Source organism: Pseudonaja textilis, chromosome 4 (assembly GCF_049901715.1).
Source record: "Pseudonaja textilis isolate UNSWEBS1 chromosome 4, rPseTex1.2, whole genome shotgun sequence".
Taxonomy (NCBI): Eukaryota; Metazoa; Chordata; class Lepidosauria; order Squamata; family Elapidae; genus Pseudonaja; species Pseudonaja textilis.
The window spans coordinates 51,827,415-51,852,194 of NC_141993.1; the positions used below are offsets into that span (position 1 = coordinate 51,827,415).

At 39.8% G+C, this 24,780-nt stretch overlaps 1 protein-coding gene across 1 annotated transcript in view; it reads left to right on the forward strand.

Moving 5' to 3' along the window:
- The first annotated feature begins 2,107 nt into the window (after positions 1-2,107).
- The window catches only part of HS6ST1 (heparan sulfate 6-O-sulfotransferase 1), a 195,552-nt gene continuing 172,879 nt past the window's right edge, over positions 2,108-24,780 (forward strand). The window contains exon 1 of the mRNA XM_026701278.2: positions 2,108-5,599. Coding sequence (XP_026557063.1) covers positions 5,082-5,599 — 518 coding nt within the window. The 5' untranslated portion in view covers positions 2,108-5,081. The remainder of the gene's footprint in view (positions 5,600-24,780) is intronic.

The following is a 24,780-nucleotide window of genomic DNA, read 5'->3' on the forward strand; positions in this document are numbered from 1 at the left end:
AACAGTAAATTAGAATCAAAGCATTGCTTCAGACTAGTTACTCAAGTAATCTTGCTAAAATAACATACAGCTTATTTAGTTTTAACACTGGAACATATCAAGAATGATATTCTTGTAGTGAATTCAAAGAAGGTTATGATTTTTTTATATTTATTACAAGGCAAATATTAATACTAATCTTAGTAGATGAAATACCTTAGGATAGAATAACATGTAACACAGACTGAAAACCTAAAATCAAGAAGCTGGCCTAGGAAATGTGAAGAGACCAAAAGAATGAGCAAAAACTTCTGATATCAAATATCCCTGACTACTGTTGAAAAAGACTTTGGGGTGCCATTTAACTTTTGAAGAGGACAAGCTAAACTTCTGTTTAAGTAGATAGACTGGGCCCATTTAGATGGAACATTTGTAGAATTGTCTTTATGTGCATATGATCCTTATACTGAATACTGTGAGGAAACAAACATCATTACCTAGGATCAAGTATTTGAGATGGGCAGTGATATAAAACTGATTATGAATATATAATCAATCAATCAATAAAATTAGTTAGCTATTATAATGCCCTTTGCCTTACACTGAAAAAATTCTGCATGCAGTAATACAAGACTTACAACAAATTGTATTGATACATTTTTATTCTGCATAACTAACCAGTTCTTGTTGGTTTTTCCATCTTTTTGATTAGTCATCAATATATTGTAAATAAACCATTTTCATATTGGTTTCATGCTTCTTATTTGTTGGTAACTCATTCTATAGTAAATACACTTTCTTACAATTAACACTCAGTGGGTTATTCTACCAGTTATGTACTTTTACAACCAAAGGCAAAACATCAATTCCACAATCTCCTTTGTGGCTCTTTATAGTCTCACATTTATTTCAACCGCTTACATAAAATAGTGCATAAATGCCAGCACTCCCCAAATCAAAACATTAACTCCCAAATGTAAATAAAGCTTATTTCTCCACTGTTTCTTCTTTCATTATGAAGATATCATTGCTCTCAAATATCGTACACAAAATGGGTACCATACCCATACACAAACCCTTTGCGTTTGTTTAAGAAAATGACATTAAATATGACATTCTTTGTGTGATTATTTGAGTACTGTGAAAGATTAATGTTTGCTGATTTGAAAAGAGAAGAGTTGCATAATTCATCATTCCTCTTCACAAGCACCTATCCAGGGCAAAAGTGTCACTTGGCCTTTGAAGAAATATGTGGAATTACAACAAATCAGTGTCAGTTTCATTCATTTCAGTTTATATGATTTATCTCATTTTACTAGCATTGTGTTTTCCCATCATATTAAACACTATGATCTAGCAAGTTTACATAGGACTGGGAATGTGTACCAGGGGTGGGATTCAAGTTTTTTAACAACTGGTTCTGTGGGCGTGGCTTAGTTGGTGGTCATGTGACTGGCTGGGTGTGGCCAACTCAACATCACTCACATCGAGGTACGCATCCCCTCGCCTGTCCTCTCATGACTGTGGGGATGCTGCAACAATTGTACATGTGGAAAATGGTCATAAGTCACTTTTTTCAGTGCCATTGTAACTTTGAGTGGTCACTCTACACAAGCCAAGTACCAGCAAAGGAGGGGAAAAAAACTCCAGAGACGTTCCTGAGACAGGAAGTCTAGTCCTGCCAAGAATGTATAATAAGGGTTAACGGAGAGGCAGTTTCTGTAAGCAACCCCAGAATGTTTCCTTCCTGCCTTCCTTGCAGGATTAGGCCAGTAATTTCTTCTAACAACCAGTTCTCTGAACTGCTTAGAGTGTTAACATCCGGTTCTAGTGAATAGGTGCGAACTGGTAGAATCCCACCCCTGATGTGTATCCGAGGCTTGGGGTGGGATGGGGGGATACATGTGGCCCTGGAATCTCAGGTCATACAATCCTGCTTTATATTTAATGATTAGGAAAGCTGAATAGGAAACCTACCAGTTGCCTATGTACTAATAGAAAGGATTTATGTTTGACATTGTTATTATATTTTCCTTCAAGCCATTATATAAACAGAGAACAATTTTTAGCCAGAGAGGGAGAGCGGGAGGCTGAAGGAAGGAGAGAGGGAGACCAAGCTTTTGTAGATCGATAAGTAGGCAAATTTTTATTACAGTTTTTGACCAACATGTAAACTTTCATATATTTTCTGCCTCTCTTTTCTACCTGACCGTTATATTGAACCTTTATCCCTATTTTCGCCAAGGACACTCTCATACAGGAGACTGTGGGGAGCTCATGCATGAAGAGGATGAGGCGTGACATTCTCTCCCCAGCCCCCACTCTGATATGGACTTGCTAGAACGTGTGGAACCAAGTCTTTTTATATGATAGAATGCTACAGATGATGCCATCTATAAACCCCCAATAGGAAAATAATACTAAAAACACTTGGCTGTCTCCGGCGTTGGTAATAATAGGCATAAAAAAATGATTTGGCGTCCATGGATCTTTTCCTCTTAGAACATTGCTAAACCTGCTGCCTGAAATTCCCAGCACTCCTAGCCAAGATGGCCTTCTCTGGGAAGGGTGTCAAATGCCATTCATTCTGTATAACAGTTTGGAGGGCTTCACAGTGGCATTACAGGATGCAAAACTATTGGGGAATCTCATCCATTTCCCCAGGACTGCACACTAATTCCAAACATAGCAGCAACCCTCTTTTAGAGGGAAGCTTGTAAAAAAATAAATAAGTAGGGAAGTTGTTGAAATCTCCAAACAGACCTTTCTTCTCCAGCCTTTAACAACAATAATACCAAAGGCTATTTTTATACAAAGTAGTCCAGTACAAACCCATGCACTGACAGCCACATTCATGTAAACTCCTTCCCCCCAATGATGTGTAGCATATTAAGAGAAGTACCGTACATTTTCCTCAAACTTTATTTTACTATGAGATTCTAGTTGTTCTACATTTTTATTATTTATTTATTAAAGTTATATGGCTGCTCATCTTGCAAAACATAGCATTCCCTATTCATTTTTCATTCTCATAATTCTGCCTTTGTGACATCAGAAGAACAACTCTTTGTGACATCACAATGAAAAGATTACTGCGATTGATGGGATGAGGCAGAGACTTGGGAGACAAAGGAAGAGGAAAATTGTTTCTCATAACATTCCTTTTCTGCTTTCACTTTCTTTAAAGACATTCCTAAAGCAATGAAAATATGCCTTCTTTAACTAAGCTGAAAGCAGTATTACAAGCTAATTTTTTAGTGATAAATTCCAAAAGTGGCCCTACTATTAGTTGGAATGAGGCAGTTGTCCAAGGCGATAATGGCTGAAAAGGCAGCAAGCCACTAGAGAAAAAAGATGGATGCCACAATAGTTTTATTTATGCCCTCCAGGGAAAGGTCTGCTGCTCTAAAAGAAAATCCTGAATACTTCTCAGGATAATTTACAGCTTTTGCACATGGTTTGAAAAAGATTTCCCTTTTCATCTCACACAAAATAATTTTGGACTAGCCATTCTAGTTTGAATCTTCAAACCATTCAATATGGGTCTGATTCAGCAATCAACTGTATCTCTATTACAAAGTAAACTCAATGAATGTGGTGGGATTCTGTCCAAAGGATAATGGAGCTCTGAATTTTCTCATTTGATCACTTATTTTGATGGCATCTGCAAAACGCAAAACAAGCCTTTTAAGACGTTTGTTAAGTATGTGAAAGATCTCTGGATCGAATCATGCCATTCATAAGTACAAAAATAAAAATGCTGATTATAATTATTAGAGAAAAGTGTCTTTATGGATCATTCCCAAACAGCCTTCAAGAGAAACCTTTTCAGAATCCTTAACAGTATTAAACATCATTATTTGTCTTGTTCAAGATAATATTCTAACTTTTAAAGTAAAACTGCTTATCTAAATGTTGCGGGTTTTTTTTTTTAGGAACTAAAAGTTTTCTATTGCATTACTGTGCATCGGATTGTCAACCAATTCCTGAGTTTGTAATGAAGAATGGTATATAAATTTTCAGATAAAGATGACTGCGGTAATTGACTTTCGGGTCTCTTTTGATTCATCGTTCAGTTTCATGCCAGGTAAAAGTAGCACCTGTTGAAGAATCGTGCAATTGTTCAAAAGCTCTTGAGAAGGAGGAGGGCAACCCGAGAAGATAATACTGTAGAACCTGGATCCCGGGGTGGGTCTTCCTTTAATTAGAAAAGCGAGCAAAATAGATTTCGCGACTGAAGAACAGGCGGTCCCTTCCTTTCTCCTGGATCTGGAGCGGAGGGGGAGAAGCGAGATCAGATCGCCAGTTCTGAATTCAAGGGATATCATTGCTCTTGAAGGTGAAGATCGGTAACCGCGCTTCCCCATTGGTAGGCTTTGGTTCTGTAAAAGAGGAAGTGGAGAACTCCCCAAAACATCGCAGCCGCCGCCGCCGCCGCCGCCGCCGCAGCAGCAGCGCGCGCACGCCCAAAATTTCTACGGGCGGGCGCTTGCAACTTCGGAGCCTCCAGAACTGCTGCCTTTGCGGCGTGCCCGTGTTTGCTGCCGCCGCGACTGCTCTCCCGTCTCCAGTGCGCGCTTGGAGCTGCTCAGAGAAGTGAGTGGAGACGGCGCTGTGCATGCTGGGCTCAGATCATGGTGGGGCTTGGCAATAGGAAGCCAGGCAGGAAGGAGTCGAACTAGCGTGCATCGGCGAGCGAGGCAGCGCTAGACGGAGGGCTTTGCGGATCGTGTGAGCCGATCGGCTGGCTTGATTGGAGCTGGAGTGAAGAAAGGGGAAGCAAAGTCCCGTAGGCAGAGGCGGGACGGGGCTGCGAGGGAGGCGGAACCGGGGGAGGGGGTCATTTGGAACCGCGCTGTACGCGCCCCCCTCCCCCGTCTTCGCCTCCCCCTTTTGCCGATCTGACTGAAGGAGAAGAGGAAAAAAAGGAGAGGGGCAGGGAATCCCCGCTTCTTGCAAAGGGAGGCGCCGGTTGGGTTGTCGGTGCTGGCGCGTGAAGCAAAGCCGAGACAAGAGGAGCGTATTTCGGCGCCGCTGCCAACCCCTCCAGGAACAGCCGCCGCCGCCGCCGCCGCCTCCCCATTGCCGGGAGATGGTGGCATATGAAGCGCGCTGGAAGGACCATGGTTGAAAGGAACAGCAAGTTCCTGCTGATCGTGGCGGGGTCGGTGTGTTTCATGCTCATCCTGTACCAGTATGTGGGGCCGGGGCTGAGTCTGGGCTCGCCGAGCGGCCGCTCGTACCAGGATGAGCTGGACCTCTTCCCCACTCCGGACCCGCACTACGTCAAGAAGTACTACTTCCCCGTGCGGGAGTTGGAGCGCCAGCTGGCCTTCGACATGAAGGGCGACGACGTGATCGTCTTCCTGCACATCCAGAAGACGGGCGGCACCACCTTCGGCCGCCACCTGGTGCAAAACGTGCGTCTCGAAGTCCCCTGCGACTGCCGGCCCGGGCAGAAGAAATGCACCTGCTACCGGCCCAACCGCCGGGAGACCTGGCTCTTCTCGCGCTTCTCCACGGGCTGGAGCTGCGGGCTTCACGCCGACTGGACCGAGCTCACCAACTGCGTGCCCGGCGTCCTGGACAAGCGAGAGAGCGCCGCGGTCAAACCTCCCAGGTGAGACGGGAAGGGGAAGCTCCTTCGCGCAGTGATCTCTTCCCCCCCCCCCCATCACGTCCATGTCTTTTCCATGTCTTATTTATAGTTCTCCCCAACTGCGGACCTCTGTGTTTCTTCACTACAACCTTGTTAGGTGGGCTAGAGGCAGCAGTAAACCCCAAGGTCAGCCAGTGAGCTTCAGGCTTCTCTGAGCCTGGGTGTTGGGTAGAGGGTTCCCTTTGGAGTTCCCTTTGCTAATCTGATACTCTGACTACTATCTGTACTTCACAAGTCACCCGATGCCAGGAGCTTCTTGTTGAACCTCTCCAAGCTTGGCAGTTTCCATAGCTGACTTATGCCAACTACTTTGCTCAGCAGGCTGATGGCTGAGGGAAAGATACAGTTAGCCCATGGCCCAGCTGGCCCCTGACTCTTCCAGCCAAAGCCTTAGCTTGCAATTTTGCTTCGCATTTACTGCACTGTTGTGACTCACTCTCACTGCTGGCTGCTTTTGTCATCAAGCTCAGAATCAAATGTTGAACTGTTTCTCTACTTACCTAGCTCCCTGTTCCATTCTCATTCTCCCCCCACCCCTCCTCTGCGTTTGCTCTGCCCTCTGTTCTCAGCGTGCAACTTAGTCCTGAGACTTGGTGTTCAGGGCAGTTGGTGCCTCTTTCCTCTCTTCTTGCCCATTTATGAGACACACATTAGGAAGCCCCCCCCCCCCTCATTCCTCTTCATGTGCTTGTGGAAGAAAGGCGGGGGGGGGGAGTTGCACCTATGGAATTTCTGTGTCTCATGCAGCTGCTAAGCCTTTGAAAGGAATGAAGGCAGAAGGAATTGTATCAATCCCATATACTTGGCCTGCCTTTCTCTATATTGTGCTCATTGACCCCATAGCCCTTTCTTTTCCATATATTCTAGTCATCCACAATTCATGCACAAATTGCCTTCTGTTGGAACTCTTCTTTCCTGCTTTAGACACTCTGGAACTGGCTTTCCTCATATAAAATCTCAGGATTTCCCTGAGATTTTAACTCTTTTTCTCTCAGAGGTTTAGTGTGTACCTCATCAATCTTACTGTAGCGGACAGGGATCCTGAGAATGTGTGGAATGTATGTCCATTACAGTCAGTCTCCATTCACCCAGAATAAGGGGCAGAAGTTCAGGGTCCCATTTAAGAGCTTTCAGGAAAATGAGTAGCTGAAGGTTGTTGGTTTTCTTTTTTTACTTTAGATGTGAAATGCTACCTCTTGTCTACTTCATTTCGCACATTTTAACAAGTTCCCTTCATTTGATTTGGGGTTTCACGCATGTGTACATGAATAAGATATGAATCTTATTTCTCCAAATCTGGGTCTTTGTCAACAATAAAGCTTTCCATTGTTAACCATTGACGGTGTTAACCCTTTTCATTCTCAAAGCTATCCTTATTTTTCTGCATTATGGCACATATAGAAGAAACACTAAGAATGACCTCTTGCCAGATTCCTCTATATCTTTTATAGACTTTTGTTTTACTTTTGGGGGGGGTGTGTGTGTTAATATTGGCTGCTGTCTTTGTACATGTTTGCTGATTGAAATAGCTCTTCTCTATTATCCATTCCTATCCAGTTAATGAATGCCAGGCCTAATTCATAGAAATGCACAGAATTCTTGTTTGTACATAGTTATTTTATACCTGTGCTTTTTAGCTAAGTAACTTTTCTTTTAGGTTGTCCTGTTGATCATTCGTGCATTTACCCTACATGCCTGCTGGATTCTCCCCATGTTGGGGGATTCTCCCCCATTTTCCTTTTATAGATGGCATTAATCTTCTTAAGCATCCTTTATTCCTGTCCTAGAGACATATCTTTTTCTCGTAGCCACATTAATTCCTAAAACACCTTTCATCTTCTCATTATGGTTTCCTTTTTCCTGGATTGCCAAGGTTTTCGGAGGTAGATAAAAAATCCAGCTAAAAACATTCCACCCTGTTATATTCTAGTCGTCCACAATTCGTGCACAAATTGCTTCCATCTACAGTCATTTAACTTAAAGGTTATCTGTATGTATGTACTGTATGTATGTATGTATTCATGTATGTATGTATGTATTTGTGTATGTATGTATGTATGTGTGTATGTATGTATGTATGTATGTAGTATCTTTTGGCCTGCCTTATGAAGTGATTCAATTTTTCTCTTCCATGATGGGTGTTATTCTTTAAATCATCTGAAGTGCTTCTATTTCCTTACTATCATGTTAAAAGATTTATTGTTTGCTTGGCAACCTATCGTAAGTCATTAATTCCTGCTACTTTTTAGAGCCTTGCTCTCAAACACAGCTCCCCTAGTGCCATACAGTTTTATGTTCATGTGTGCGGTCCATATATATTGGTTGTATCCTCTATAATCCTTCCAGTGAGTAGGGAGTCTTCGGAAGCAGAACAAAGCATATTTGTCTTATCTCTGCTGCACAGCCCATTTATTTCTCCCCACTTTTCCCCATTTGTTAGACTTGTTCAGCATGGGATACTGCGTGCAGTTATTAATTATGCGTATTGATTATTCTGTTGTTGCTATCTTTTCAATGCACCTTGGTCAAATTTTGATGAATTGTTCTAATTGCCCTATAATTTGATTTTATATAAGCTGACTCAGGAATATCATATCAAGAAACTTATCCAAAAGAGTTCCCTTTCTGCAAAGACAAATATATGTGAATACTGGCATCCTCTGTATACATTGCTACTTGATGAAGCATTGTAAATGAATAATCGTTTCATGTTATTGGAACTTTTATGTTAACCCCCCCCCACTCCTAAAAAAAACCCTAAACAAACAACTTTGGTTTGCAAATTATCAGTAGATAAAGTCGATTTATGGGCAGATATTGTTGCATGTTTCTCTTATTTAAATTTATACTTAAATCCTATTCTTACATGGCTTTCCATTCTTAGAACAATGAAATGCTTGGATAGCGAAAAGCCAAGTTGCAGGTTTTGCTGTGTGTTTGGGGATAATAGTGGCCCAAAATTGTTTGCTTTGCCTGAATAGACTTAAGGACTTTGGAGCTATGTTGAATCTACAATGAAGTTTACAAAATAACTGATCAAATAGCTTGTTTTTATAACGAGTCTCGGTTTTTCTTTTCTCTGGGATCTAATGCTATTAAGATCATTTTCTAGGGGTTTAATAATAATAAGTAAGCATGCATAAGATTGCAGTCCTAAATTAAAATATTGCCAGGTTTACGATTTCTCATGTACACATTCAGATACTGAGTTTGGCTTATCCTTTTAACCTTTTTCATGATGTCCTGAAAAAAATGACTGTATTGAAGCATCAATAGCATTATGGAGGTTTAGTAATCTTATTGCTCCAAGCCATCCTCAATGAATAAGCATCATCCTTGCCATTCATTAACTCTGAACTGGATAGTGTTTTGTATATTAAGAATAAACAAGAATTGTTGACTGACTTTGTAATATTGCTGTGTCACGTAGGCCTATTGTATAGTAGTTCAATTTAGCTTGTCCACAAAAAGATAACATTTCTCCTGCCTGTAATGAAACCTGGCTTCATAAACAAGAGCTGTTTATGTAAAACCACTGGTGAAGTAGATTTCCTTTGTAAGGGATTCATTCTTGCGTTATTTCCACTTACAGTGGTGGCTGTATCGTTTCATTTTGCCGCTTTGAATAATGTATCTAGGGTAATGGAACAACCTATGTTTTCATGTCTGGCACACATTATAGGGCCTGCTGGGAGCAGGAAAATTCATTGGGGGATAATCTTTTATTGAAACAGCTTCTGCCATTGAAGTATGCACAGTATTTTGGGATTCCTGGAGCTTTCATCTGGTCAATGGAATTCTGTTGCTGTTGACAATTTTATTTCGAACAGCAGCAGAAATATTTGTCCAGATGCATTTCACTTAAAGAACTCTTTGCTTGTAGTCCTTAAGCAAACATATTGGAAAGAAAGGATAGGATGTGGGTGGTTTAGTAGGACAGGATTCCATATATGACTGCTTGAAGGGACATCAATACTTGAGTCTCCTCAAATACACCTGCTGGTCCTACATTTTTGAATTGAGATATCAGTCTCTTCTGTTTCCTAATTTGCTATTCAGTAATGCGGAAAAGCTGTATTTCTGGAAAGAAAGGACTCGTGCTTCCTTAATGCATCTTCTCAGTGTCTTACAGGTATTCTTGAAGGTCATTCACTAGTGCTCATAAATGCATACGAATCATCAGCTAAAAGATTATTAACCCTGGAAGTAGTGCCGTTTTAGCATTGCTAAGTGTATCATTCTACATTCTGGGAGCTTCTGTGCACTTTCTGCATCCAGAATGCAACAGCTTTTACAGTTTTCCTACTCCAGGTTGGTCTTGATAATAGCAATACCTTTTTCACAGAGACACTTGAATTGATTCTCCTCTTTGTTAGGCCTATATAGTGGTATCACACTAACCTAATTGTTTATTTTTAAGTGTTGTTTTGTTTTGGAGAAGGGGGAATATTGTTAGACAATTGCAGTTCTTACATTATGCTAAGAATTATCATTTCTTTACTCTGCAGATTTTTTTTTTTAAGAATAACACTGTGACTTGCTGGAGTGAGATTATTTAAAGCACATTTGGTGGTGTTGTACTCTTACAAAGTAGCTGCAGTAATGAGCATGACAAGTCACAGAATGCTCATTTGTTAGAAATGCAAACTAACCCCCGCCTCCCATATTGCCTATCATTGCAGATTGGTATGCATTTGGGAAGGGTTACTTGCCTTTTTTTCTGGCTGCACAGCATAGAGCATGCTGGGCTGGAACCATCCATCATGTTGAATTTCAAAGAATATCTGTGGGCCCAATATGGGGTCCATAGACATTCTAAATAATGAAGATGCTGAAATCTGGTACTCTGCATTAAGAATACTGGTATCTTGCCCTTGTTTTGCATTAAAATGATCTTAATAAAATTAGCATCAAGGCACATTCATCGGCACATTGATCTCTATTTGATATGAGTATAGGTATGGAATTACATAGGGCACATAGGACATTTCCCAGAAATGTCATGCAACAACCAACATCCCTCTAGCATTAGGCTTGAAAAGCCCAAAGCAATATGTCCTTTAAGCTGTGAAAAAGGTGGGGAGAAAAGCACTGGATTTACACAGTAGTGAGTTGAGAAGGGATTGATTCTTATATTGAGAGAAAGGAATCAATTTCAAGTGACTTCATCCTTGTATGCAATGAAGATTCTTACCTCGCCATACCATATTTCAGTAGTTTCTGCTAATTTAGAGACAGAGAATGCCTGCATGAGAACATGCTTCCAGGGGTTCTTCAAGATCGTCTCCTTTCTGCTGTGCTCTGCCCTAAGCAGACATGAATTCCAAATTCCAGTTTTCTGTTTTGCCATACTTCAGGCATAGTTGAAAATGGACTCAGGCACATTTGGTAGCCTTGATTCCTCCTTTCAGGGGTTATAGTTTTCCTTCACAGAAAAGACAGGGAAGTATGAATCTTTTAAGAACCATGGGATTCTTAATTCAAATAAGCCTTCTAGACCTCAAGTGTAGCTCACTTTTTCTCAGACATTGCTGATTTGCAGCATATGTGTTTATTATGGTGATTAGGATAGTAGGACTCTTGGGGAACATGACATTAAGATTCTCTCCCCCCACCCCCAGCAGGTATTTTTCTTCATGGGGGGGGGGGACGACGACGACATGAAGAACATCCATTTTGGTTTGTAAAGGATTGACTGAGCATTCTTCTTAAACTCCTTGGAGCAGCCAATTGATATGGATTGCCATATTTTGCTGCTGAAAACAGAATATGTCAGTTTTCTCCTATGCTTTCTCTCCCACTTCCTCAGTTTCTTAGCTTCCTTCTCCCTACATTACCCTTTTTAATTAATGAGTTTCTGTCACAGCTTTGCTTAATCTTGGTTTTGTGCTCTCATTAACAAAAATCTGTCGCAAAAATCTGCCTGCTGAGCCTTTCATAGAAGTTCTTATTGCTGGCAAAACCACTGGGAACATCTCCTACATATCAATAATATCAAATAATAACATTATTTGATATAAATAATATCAAATAATAACATTAATACCACTAGTAAAAATAAATCTATCAAATGACAGCTGTCTGATTAGAATTGCCCACAAGGATCTAAGTAGAAATAAATTCCTCTGGCTAAAAGCTTAAATATTGGTAAATGAATCTTATCAAGTTTTTCTGGCAAACAGTGCTTTGTTCATTAAGTCAGAAGGAACATTTGTGGCACATTTTCTTTGAATGTTGTAGGTGTATTTTCACAGCTTGTTATCATTTTCTCTTTTCTTGCTGCAAATTTATTTTCTGTCCATTTAGAAGCTCCAGATGAATCACTTCCAAAAAACTAGGCTTTTTTTGGGGGGGGGGCGGGGCGGCGGCAGGGGAATCTTACATATGCAGCTCATATATACAAGTCTAGGCTCATCCTCTGCTGAGAATTCTGAGCAACAAATTTTTATACTGGATGGGGAAACAGCAAGTTGCAACTCCAAATTTCTTTTCTTGCAGTCTTCAAAGTCATCTTCTGCTGCAAATCCATATTCGTTTTTGTCATTAAAAATTATATCGGTGTATAACACAGAAAAGATCCAGATCTGTTTCTTCCTCTCTAATATTTTTTTTTTTAAATTTTGGGAATAGAATGAAAATCCTAACTTTATTCTAAGTCTTGTGCTTCCTTCTTCAGCTTCTGTTTAGTTTAACTGATAGATTTCAGGATTCTAAGAAAAGTCAGATTGATCCAGTGAATTTACATCTCGGCAGTCCCACAAATTAGGAAGTAGAATTATTTAATTTCTCATTAGCATACTGAAGTGAATTGCATGTTTACTGTGGACAACACACTAATTGTTATTAATGTTGAAATCAGAACTGGCCACAAGCTTTTAATATTAAGTAGGGGTAGTGGCCTTTGGACCAAATATAACCCCAGCATTGTATTTGCCTCTGCAGCCCCCTAAGATTGCATTACTGAAAATCTATGGCAAAATGACCAAATTTCAGTCAAAGTTTAGATCCGTTTGTAGTTGGTGTAAGGATGGAAATGACCTGACATTTTTAACCCCGTTTCTAGTATTGTTACATTGTTACCAGGTGGTTCCTGTGGACTTTAAGATGATTTGGAAGCTGAGTTTTTGCCCTTGCTTACTCAAACTTTTGTCTTTCTGGATTTACAGGCTCTAATGATTCACTTACGTGTCTCAGACCATTTTAAGTATTGTTCTTATTTTTGAATATGAAGCTTCAAAGATAGAATCATCTTTCAAAAAATTGGTTTCATCAATGAATAAAATCCAGTCTTTCAATTCACAGTTTTAATTTTTTTTTAATTATGACTTCCCTTAATTGGACTGAATTTCAAGTTATGTGTTGAAAAAGCACTCCATAAATGACTCCATAAAGTTCCGAGGATTGCACAGAACAGAAGCAGAAATAAACATTCCTGTATTCCACTACCATCTGTACACATCAATCTCCAAGTAGCACTCAGTGAAACTTATAGCGGCTTCCTGTTAAAGCCTTTGTTTCTTCCCAGTTCTAGTTTTTTTTAAGCATTGCGTAAGTATGCATTCATAAAGTATGCATTGAAAAATAGTTTTTGCTTCCTCTGTAACTTCCTTAATTTTGAGCTTTGTATGCATACTTGCGCCATTCTGTCACAGAATTCAGCTGCTGACCTAGGGAATTTCTCACTTTCTGTAAAAGTGAAAGAAACCTGTGCTGATTCTCCTAAAAATAAAAAGACTACTACAACTACTATTACTACGAATATACCTATATATAAAACTATTGCTACTAATACAACTGTTAAGTGTATTTAGAGTCTTCAGAAAGAATAGTTTTCATAAAGTAAATACAGTAATCTGCAGGCTGTGAAATTCTCAGCCCCTTTTTGAAGCCTTCTAACTCTTTCCTAATGAATGGTATTGCATCCGCTGAGACATTACCCTATCCTTTAAATAGACAAATTGGCAGGGAATGTAGCAATAACACTGGAGAACACTGTTCCAGTTGGATGCCAGTTTGGGGGTTGCGCGTTGGGGATTTGGAAGAAGTAGTGTCAAGGTTGATAGCTTTTGGGAACTACTGAGGGGCAGAATTAAAACAACTGCTGGAGGTTTATGGAAGTACATGTGGTGGTAGTATGACATGCTGAAAGTCAAACAGAGCGCAAGAAATTATCCAAGATTGCAGAAAACTTTAAGGCTAAGTGGGGATTTAACTTAAGAGTATCTTTAAGCAGATGCTAATTCCACTGAATAGAAAATTGTTAATTTTCCAGTTGATATTTGATCTCAACATTAGCATGACCACTGGTTAGAGTCAGTTGGAACTGTGGCCAATCTAAATGTGCTCTTTTCTGTTGAACTATGCTGAGGTTCAGTCTCCCATTTCCTTTGCTTTTTTTAAAAAAATCTTTAACTGTAATGTACTTGCTACTTGGTCTTTTTGAACTTCCCTTGATTTCTTACTACTTTATTTATTTAATTCATTGAGAAGTGTTTCTTGATTGGTCATAAAATCCAGTGTAAATTAATTTATGATAAACTCATTTTTCTCAACCTTATATTCAGGGGTGGGATTCTACTGGTTCAAACCGGTTCTATAGAACCGGTTGATACGGTTCTGTGCAGTTCAGAGAACTGCCAAATCATGCCACTGGCTGGCCCCTCCCCACCCTCCCTGCCCAACTCAGTCATTTCTTATCTTGCATGCGCGCCATACAACTTTCCTGTGTTGTGCCTTCGCCTAATTTTTGGTAAGTTGCTATTTTTCCTTTTTGTTCCCCCTGACGATCAGCTGTTCAGACTATCAGCTGTGCCGTGTGATTTAGAAATCGTCAGATTTCTTGCTTTCTAGCTAATCTAAATCAGTGTTGTGCTGCTTGCCTTCTCCCAGGAAGCTTCCCTGAGGCCTAGTCAGGGGTGGAATTCAGGGGGTTGTGGGGGGAAAAATGGCCTGAGAATGGAGCTGAACCTTCCTTAGAACTGAAGCTTCTATTTTTCAGTACAGACTCAGGCAGCAGATTACAGAAAGGTAGATCTGTGAGTGACTCTGATTCTGCAAGCAACTCAATCTGCCTGCCTGCTTTGCCTGATTTTGGGTAAAAGTTGCTCTTTTTATATATATAAAAAATCAATATTTACATACATGGTGTGTTGTGAGTTAATTTTGTGAGTTTGTTTGCTAGAAAATTTTATGAGTTTGCTTGCAAGCAAATTTTATGTGACAGACTCAGGCAGCAGATTGCAGAAAGATAATCTGTGAGTGACTCTGTGATTCTGCCTGCCTACTTTGCCTGATTTGGGGTAAAAGTTGCTCTTTTATAAATAAAAAATTCTATTTTTACATAAATATTTACAATATTTACATACAAGCCACGCCTAGCCAGTCATGTGACTTCCAAGCCACACCCACAAATTAGACCATGCCCACAGAACTGGTTAAGAAATTTGAATCCCACCCTTGCTTATATTCTCCAGATGAACAAATTTCAATTCCCATAACTCCTTAGCCATGATTGATTGTCAAAAAAAGTAACAGAAGTTGACGCCCAATATATCTTGAGGAGCATCAGAATTAAGGAACTGTAAAATATTGTGAAATTTCTTCGGTCAAGTGGGCACAATTGGGGTTATAAAGTCTTTATGACAAAAATTGCATTTGGAAATCCATCCTTGTTTTACGTAATATTTATGTTATTCTTGTAATTGTTGAATAGTTAGATCTATATCTGCTTTTTCAGATGGGTAAATTTGAAGCTGAATTTGCAATAGTGTATCAGATGTGATAATCTTTTAAAGTCATGAATAACAAAGGAGTGCTTGGATTCTCCTCCACGGCTGTTTTCCAGTGACTATTGAGGGTGGGAGTCATTGTTTTGATAGAATCAAACCAACTGTCTTTGTTTTCAGTCCTGATAATTTTTTTGAATATGGTGATACTCAAGCTGGCAAGGAGATAACATTTCCGCTGGATACTTCCAAAGCAACGAAGAAAAGAGCAACACTGACCTTAATAAAAGATTGGAAAGAAGGTTGCTTGTTACCACAAATTAATTTGGTTCTGAAACGAAATATATTTATTCATGAACTTGGCATAGTTTTTGCAAAACATTTCCCCTTCTTCAGTGGGAAAAATTTTAAGAATATGCTTCTCTTACTGAGATCAGTGGGATATTTAAAGTATTTAACTGGCTGAATAATGCTATTTTTCTCCACCGTCCCTGTGGGAACTATAATAATTGATTTGTCAATGCAATATCTGGTTATTTTAATTCTCCAGGAACAGCTTTTTTCCCTTGTTTAATTTTCAGTGAAGAAATTGGAGCATGAGAAGGAAATAGATTATTTTTTTAGACAATCCTTTTGTGGAGCATTGCCATGTGGCCACAATACAAACGATGCAAGAGCATATATGTTGGAATATGTCAGATGTAAATGTTTTCAGTGCTATACAGCTGGGCAAAGAATGGATCTAAAAGGGTATTGCACATTATAGTTGTGCTTTTAAAGTTGTAGCACCGTTTCGGCAGAATCTCATCAGAATCTCATCTGCCATCATCAGGCTTCTGTATTGTGTTCGTCTGTATATATAATTATGTTGAGAGCCACATGAGAAAAAATGATCCAAACTTGTTATATAGGGGAAAAAATGTCATTTGTACATCCGATTATTTTTTTTTCATTAATTTAACCTTTTTAAAATAAGATTTCTTATTTAAGCATTTATGCATTTGTCTGTGAAACCAACCTTTCTCAACTTATGGAATGGAACAACTCTTCATGTTTGTGGGTAAATAGACATATATTTTGTTGAATAGGGCACAGTGTTCAGATCTGTCAAGGTCCTTCTGGATCTTGAGTCTTTCTTCTAATCTTCTTCCTCCCAGCTTGGTGTCATTTGCAAATATGATGAATTCCACTTTTATCTCCTCATTTATGAAATTATGAAAGAGTACTGGGCCTAAGACAGAACCTTGGGGTATCCCACTGCATGCTTCCCTCCATGTAGATGTAGTTCCATTGAAGACAACACATTGAATGCAATTTGTTTGCCAGTTACAAATCCATCTGATGGTGATACTGTCTAACCCACATTATTCTATTTTACTAAAAAATAGGTTGTAGAGTACTTTGTCACATGCCTTATTGAAGTCTAAATATAGTATGTCCATAACGTTTAGCTGCTCCATTGTTTAGTTACTTCGTCAAAGAAGCAGTAAAATTTGTTTAGCATGGTCTGTTTTTGACAACCCATGTTGGCTTCTAGTAATAGCTTTGCTTGCTACTAAGTGTACACAAATCCATTTCTTAATTATCTTTACCAGTATCTTCCCAAGTATTGATGTCAGGCTTATTGGTCTTAGTTTCCTGGATCCATTTTTTCCTTTTTTGAATATGGGAACCACATCAGCTCTTTTTGAGTCCTGTGGTAGTACCTTGGTGCTCCATGATCTTTGAAAGTTATGATTCAGTGGTACTGAGATCACATCCTCCAGTTCCTTCAGAACCTTGGGGTGTAATCTATCTGGTTCTGGTGATTTGAACTTGTCTAGATTGAACATGTATTGTTTTATCATTTTCCTGCCTATTTTGCCTTGAATTCTTAATCTATCTTTAATGGTCAGTAGGTTAGTGAATCCATTGTTTCCTTGACTTTTTTGTTTTTTGTTTACATGTAAACAAAAGGGAACAGGGGGTTCTATATGTAACCATGTTGATTTCTTCATGGAGATCTTATTTTTCTTTTTCAATGGTGTTGTGCTAGACTGGGTTTTTATAATCTCATTCCCAAACTCTCTAAATTTGTTGAAATCATCTGTCTTAAATCCTAAAATACTGGTTTTATTTTATTTTATTGTTTGTGTCTGCATTATATCGAATTCCAATATGACATGGTCACTCTTCCCCAAAATTCCCACAATTTCAAGTCATTCTATTATTTTATCTCTATTTCTAAGAATTAAGTCCCATATAGCTAACATCTAGTTCCCTTTTTTACCTTTTAGGAGACAAAGTTATCTTCTAGTAGTGTTTTTGATCTCCCTCTAGGTCAGTGATGGCTAATCTTTTCAGCACCAAGTGTCCAAAGTGCACGTACGCATCCCCCAAATGCAATGTGTGCGTGCACCCCACACGTGCAGCCCACCCTGTGCATGTGTGTGCAGCCCCCACGCTTGTGTGCATGACCCCTGTGTGTTTGACCCACAGATGCACTGCAACCCACGTGTGTGCCCCACCCCATGCATGCACATGTGACCCTGTGCAAGTGCTTCGCCCCTGCACATGTGCCCCCCATGTGTGTGCTTCGCCCCTGCACATGCATGCACGAAACCCACACACAACCCATCCCCCATGAATGCACGGCAGAGACCCGAAGACCAGCTGGCTGATGGGAGGTGCACACATGCACGGCAGAGCTGAGCTGGGGTGACGGCTTGCATGCCTAGAGAGAGGGCTCTGCGTTCCACCTCTGGCATGCATGCCATAGGTTCTCCATCACAGCTCTAGGTGCAGAGGTTGTGTCATAGTTGATATCAGGATAATTAAAGTTTCCCATTACTGTTGCAGTGTGCTTCTTACACACCTTAGCTAAGTGATAACGAAAAGTTCATCTATTCCTTCTGTTTGGTTTGATTGATCTGTAGTATTCACCTATGATGGGTATCAGCAACCCGTAGCTCCAAAGCTGCATGTGGGTCTTTGGGTCCTCTGCTCCGGCTCCCTGGCTCATCACTGGCTGGCCCCGCCTCTTGCCCTTCCCTCACAAGCACTTATCGCCTGCCCTGAGAAGGGAAAGGTGGCGGTGGCAGATGGAGACTCACTCCATATTCCAGAGCGGGAGTGAAGCGCCCCTCTACTTGCCTCTTCTTCTGGCCCTTGTTGGTGCTGCATGCATCTCCGCTGCTCTGGAAGACACATGACTTTCTCTCTGCCCAAGGCATTGAATGGCCTTGGGGCTAATGCCACTGTTCTTATGGCCTCCAGGGCCTGCTCACTGCTCTTGCAGTGCCTTATGCAGCACACTTAAATTTAGTGTGCTTCACAATGGGGGAGACTGCATCCCCTCCTCCTCCTGGAGCCCATTACGACGCAGTGCATTGACTTCAGCTGGGCCGGGCCAGGCCAATCTCTTGGGGTGGAGAGAAAGTTATGCGTCTTCCTGATTGGCCGATGTGTGCGCAGCACCAAGGGCTGGAAGAAGAGGCAAGTAGAGGGGCACTTCACTCCTGCTCTGGAATATGGAGTGAGTTCCATCCATTGCTGTCTCCCTTCCCTTCTCAGGGCAGGTGAAGAGTGAGTGGGAGGGGAGGGCAAGGGGCAGGGCCAGCCATTGGTGGGTTCAGCCAACAGGAAGCCATAGCAGGGGGACAAAAGAGTTGCATTTATCTGGGAACCTGAAATGACTCTTGATTTAAATCATATGGTAGAAAAAGAAAGAACATCAGCAAAAACAAAAAACAAAACCCCCCACAACCCTCGCCTGTTTTTGGAAGTGGTTCAAGAGGGAACACACACATACGCATACACATACACATACACATATATATATATGAGATGAGAGAGAGAGAGAATTGAGAGAGAGAGATGAGAGAGGAAGGGAGAAAGAGAGACAGATGAGAGGGAGGGAGAGAGAGGTGAGAGAGAAAGATGATAGAGAGAGATAAGAAGGAGAAAGATGAGAGAAGGAGTGGGATTCTATTGGTTCTGTCTGGCACTGTAGAACCGGTAGCTCTGAAGAGCAGCAGACACAGAACCGGTTCTGTGTCTGCTGCTGTTTGGCCCACCTGCGCTCTGGCTCTTACCTGTCCTTTATTTCTTGCTTTTTCACCCTCAGTTGCTTTGCATAGCACAGCTGTGGTTGAAAAAGCAGGAAAAAAGTGCTTTTTCAAATGCTGTGCACCAGCGCACAGTGCTGCTCAGCTGTCTGGGTAGCTCAGCAGTTTGTTAATTGCATGTGTGCATCAGGCATGCATGTACACAAAGCGTTCATGCACGCGCGACACATAACCACTGAACTGGTAGTTACACCATTCGGATCCCACCCCTGGATAAGAGGGAGTGGGAGAGAGAGAGAGACAGACAGAAAGAAATGAGAGAGAAAGAGGGAGAAAGATAGAGACAGAAAGAGATACCTGTTTCCCAGAGAAAAGAATTTACCGGGAGCCACAAAACCTGGGTAGGCGTGGCTGTGGGGGAGTCATGTGACTGGGTGGGAGTGAGTGATGTTGAGTTGGCCATACCCAGACAGGTTTTGTGGCTCCCAGTGTTTTCTTTTCTGTGGGAAATAGGTCCAAATAGCTCTTTGAGTGTTTAAGGTTGCACACCCCTGACCTATGACAATATTATTGAATTTTCATTGTTGTTGCTTTGCATTTCTATGTAGTGTAGCTATCTCTTATATATAAATCAACTCCATCTCTTACTTTATTATGCCTGTTTCTTTTGAACAATTGAGTCCCTCAAACTGTATGGTTCCCCTCATGTGTTTCATCCCACAAAGTTTTGGTAATGATTACAATGTTTATACATATATGTGCACTCATGTGCTTTAAGTTCATCATGTTTGTTCTTCATACTTTGAGTGTTAGTGTATAAGCATCTGACTCCTTTTTGACTGACCCCGTGTTTACTTTCTACATCTCCTATTTTGTGTTGGAGTTCCCCTTCTTTCATGCCACTTGGTTGTTTGTTCAGAGATTTATGCTTGGCATTAGTTTCTAAAAGTTGCACTCCCTCAGCCCTTCAGATAAGGTAAGACAGTTGATTTCCAAAGATATTCTTCCTAGTTATTGTGAGGTATTAGAGTTGAGGTAGCCCATTCCCTTGCCAGAAGTTCTCTCATCGTCACCATCTCCAAAGTCAGTGGATAATTTCAAAAGTTCTGTGTTCCCTGATTGTATGTCTACCTTGGGAGCACAGAAGAAAATACCACCTATGCACCCATCTCTTTGGCTTTCATTTCTAGCTGCTCATAGTCTCTTGATCCAGGAGCATATTCTATATTTTCCTTTGTGTGATGAATTTTAATGTTAGTATATCTTGTGCATGCATTACTTTGGAGATGCAACATCTGATTTCTCAATAAAATTATATTACAAAGGTTAATTGCTGCTGAAAGTAAACAGCATTTTGAGCAAAAGACTAAAAAGGGAAATACAGTTTTTCTCATAGAGTAAAATTTGTCTGTTGTCAGAATCAAGATTTCTTACAGATACTTGTCTGGCATATCTATAATATGAAGGAAATTATAGCTTGTTATAATTGGCTGTCTATTAGCAATTATTACATGTATGGAATGCTAGAAATATTTGAAAGCATTATTTATACAAGCATGTGTAATAATTCCATCAGAACTGTAGTTTGGAATATGTCTGTTGTATGCTTAAGTGCCTCTTTATTGTGCTTCAAAAACAATTATAGCTAAGATGGTTTGTGAAAAAATTCCATAGTTGAGTTAGGACCAACTCAAGTGTTCCCAAGAATTCTTCATCAAGCAATAGGAATGAGGAAAGAAGAAAAGTTAAACCAGATGTTTCAGGCATGCAGTGTGCCGTTCAAAGATGGTTGCAGGAATGGATTAATCAGGAATGGATGCAATTTCCCTGATAAATGGTGTTGGAGTTCAAAAAGCTTGTAAAATTCTTTTGTGCCTTTTTGAGTAGGCCTAATAAAGCATTATCCAATTACAAATTTGAGGTGTTTTGATAATGGTATGTTGGTTTATTTTTAAAATATATCACATTGCTTGTAAAACCCTGTTTCGTTATATCATAGTCTCTAGAAATGTTCAAACCTTTTTTCCCTAGATGCCTTCTGATTAAGTTAAGCTGTGTGAATGTTTCTTTTCCCTAGGAAGGATTGTGTGGCTCTTGTCTTGATCTTAATTGAAAAGTGATTTGCTTTCTAGCCATGCATCTTAAAGCATTCTATACTGCTGATGGCTTAGTATTACCTTTGGGACTGTTGATCTGTACCAAGTGCTAACCAATAAACTTAAAGGAATTTTGATCAGAGTAGTAATACAAGAAGACCTCAACAATTGAACAGAGGGGAAAAGTGCTTTCTCAATATGGTCCTTGGAGGTGAGTAGATGAGACAATTATCTTTAACCATATATTCTAAACAGTTACATCTCCATATGTTCTCTTTAATCACAGCTATTGAATTTCTGTCTGAATAGTTGTTGATTTTATATAGATATCTGAAATGTCTCTAAATTTACTCCACTCTGTCCTCTTTTGTGTTCATGCTAAGCTCAACTTAATAGCTGAAAACCCCTTTGGAGATGCAGTTCTTGGCAAATGTCTTTCATCTTTAAGAAGAAAATGGTGATTTACAATTAGTAATTTCATGTTAATATCACATCTTATTGCATAACTCCAGCTAATGAATTACAGTAGTGATTCTTAGATTATGCCTTAGTATAATTTACAATAGTACATTTTATTCGTTGTATTTTTGTACTTGTAAAAAAAAATCCTGTTTGCAAAGTGTTTGTTTTCATAGCTATATAAAAACAATAAAGAAATATAAATATATGCATTTTAAATGAAATAATAAACTTTTTGCAGTGACAGAAGTTTTAAATATTTTTTTATATTAAACATAGATAAAATTTACAATATTCACTAAAAAATTAATATTCTGATGTTTTTTTATAAAGTTAAGCAATTTCCAGAATAGAATTAAGTCCAACAGTTTGAAACATTTTAATATTGTATTCAGCACCAGAAAGACTTGGACGTTCTCTCTACACAAAGCATTCAGACAAACAAAAGAGAGCCAGTTTGGTCCAGTGGTTAAGACACCAGCTGGAGAGGGCAAGACTTGAGTTCGAACCGCACCTTAGCCATGAAAGCCAGCTGAGTGACTTTGGGCCAGTCACTCTCTCTCAGCCACCTCACAGGATTGTTGTTTTGGGGAAAATAGAAGTATGAATATGTTTGAATATGTTTGACACCTTGAGTTATTTGTAAAAATAGCAAAGGCAGAAAATAAATAAAACTAAACAATAGATGTTTTGAGCACATGTTAAAAAATGAAACTGATACACCGTAATTTCAAACAGCATCCTGAAAGTCTATGTGCAACTTATAAATGTTTTAAGCCTGGCCACTCTTGCCATAAAATATTATATAGATAGGATTATTGTGTGTGTTTTTCAGAATCTGGTGCTTTGTTTTATTAAATAGCCTCATAAGGCCATGGAAGCAGCACCCAAATGACATTTGGTCACATTTTGTTTTGCTTCCAAGTCCTTTCATTGCCTACCATCTATCTCGGGCAATTTCCCTTACGCTGTCAAATCTTGTCAATACAAAAGCTATCTGTGTGCATGTTGGGGTGTGCATGTGCATTATAGATCTGTGGCCCTTTTCTCCCTTTAGTAACGATTGCTGCTAGGAGATTAGTGACAGCATTGCAAACCTTGGGGTGGGGAGAAAGAGATCAATGTTGCATTGCTGAGACAAGCTAGGGGAGATTGCTGGCTCATCAGTTCCTGGCCTCTCTCGCTTTTCCTAATGGAAGCAATGGATGGTCTTCAGCAAAAACATTAAACTGTAATCATAATCGGTCAGCTATTCCTTCTGCTCACATACTTTAAATCAGAAAAGACAGGATTAATCTTACCCTTCCTCCTTCCTCTCCCCTGGCTTTTAAAGCTCCTTTTAAGTGGGTTTCTCCAGAGGAAAGTGGCAACTACAAATTGGGTTGCTGCATAGGAAGCAAGAATGAATAGTTTTATCCTGTCTAAAGCTGTGCCTGTCTGCTGAAATGAATCGCTTTCTCAGAACAAACATGTTTAGTGCCCCTTGTCAGGGCAACTGCAAGCCAACTTCTAGAATCCTCTGGTTTCTGGGGAAGGCCTGTGAATACGCTTGCTTTCCTAATTCAACTAACTAATTAGTTACTCTGTCATTATGTCTCAGACTGACAGAAAATGTAAGGGTGAGTTTTATTTTGAGTGTTGGGATATGAATGAGTGCAGTGGTTCTGCTCTGGCTAGCCTGGATTTTGTTTTTCTCTTATGTCATTATGTGGATGATGTGATGATACATAAATGACAAGCCTATAGCCTACTGATCGCTCACCCAGGTTTTTTCCCATCAGCTAGACCAGATATGCAGATCTGAGACCCCAAAACTTCATTGGCTCCTGCTCATGTACAGTCTTGAGGCTGCTCAGATTTTAATCAACTCTACATTTCATATGATAAAAAATAAAATGATTAAATATGTAGGAAGTTCTCAGGTGAGCTGCATTTTAATGATTGAACTGTATTTTCATTACATTTTCATCAACCCAAATTTAATGTTTATTCTGGCTCTGCCCACCTAGCTTTTCAATTTTACTTTGGTATACCACTCAAAACCAAATGAGGTCTCAGGTAAAAAATTTCCATGTGAAAAAATGGCAGATATTTGTACATGTCGAGACATAAAGTTAAAAGAAATGTTTACTTCCAACAAAATATAGGTTAGTGTCACCATCCTGTCTTTTTCTGGTGGATCAGTGTTAAGCCACAAAACTAAATTACGCTTGGATAGCATTTGGTCAGTATCTAGAACGATTGACTAAGTATACAGTGTAGCTCACTTTGTTCATTAGATTGTTTCATTCAGTGTTTTCTTTCTTCCAAATTAAAGTGGAAGTAAAGTAAATTAAGTCAAATTTTACTTACAATAATATCCTGACATCTCTTCCCCCACCCCTGCAAAGAACAATAATCTTATAGTAAAAGAAAACTAGAATAGCCAACTGATCAAATTGCTCTTCGGGGTACATAGGAAAATCCAACTTTTCTCTTAATAGACAACATATTATTCTAAATACTAAGGCTTAATTTTAAATTGCTTTTCAATTCTCATAAGTGGTGCAGAATATTTTCTAATAACCTCCTCTCTAGTTGCAGTCCTCTGCAAATTCCGCATCATTCTCAAAGCATCTGTAGGCCCCTGAGAGCATTTTGGCGGGGGAGGGGCTGCCAAATCTGCAGAGGAAAAGGAAAAGGCAAAGGCATGAGCCCAGAATCTGTTTCATTCCTGGAAAGAAAATAACGATTAAGCCACATCCTTATGTTTCTATAAGTAAGAACCAAATCTTTAAGAAAAATATTCAGAACATTATTGACTAGTAGGTCAAATA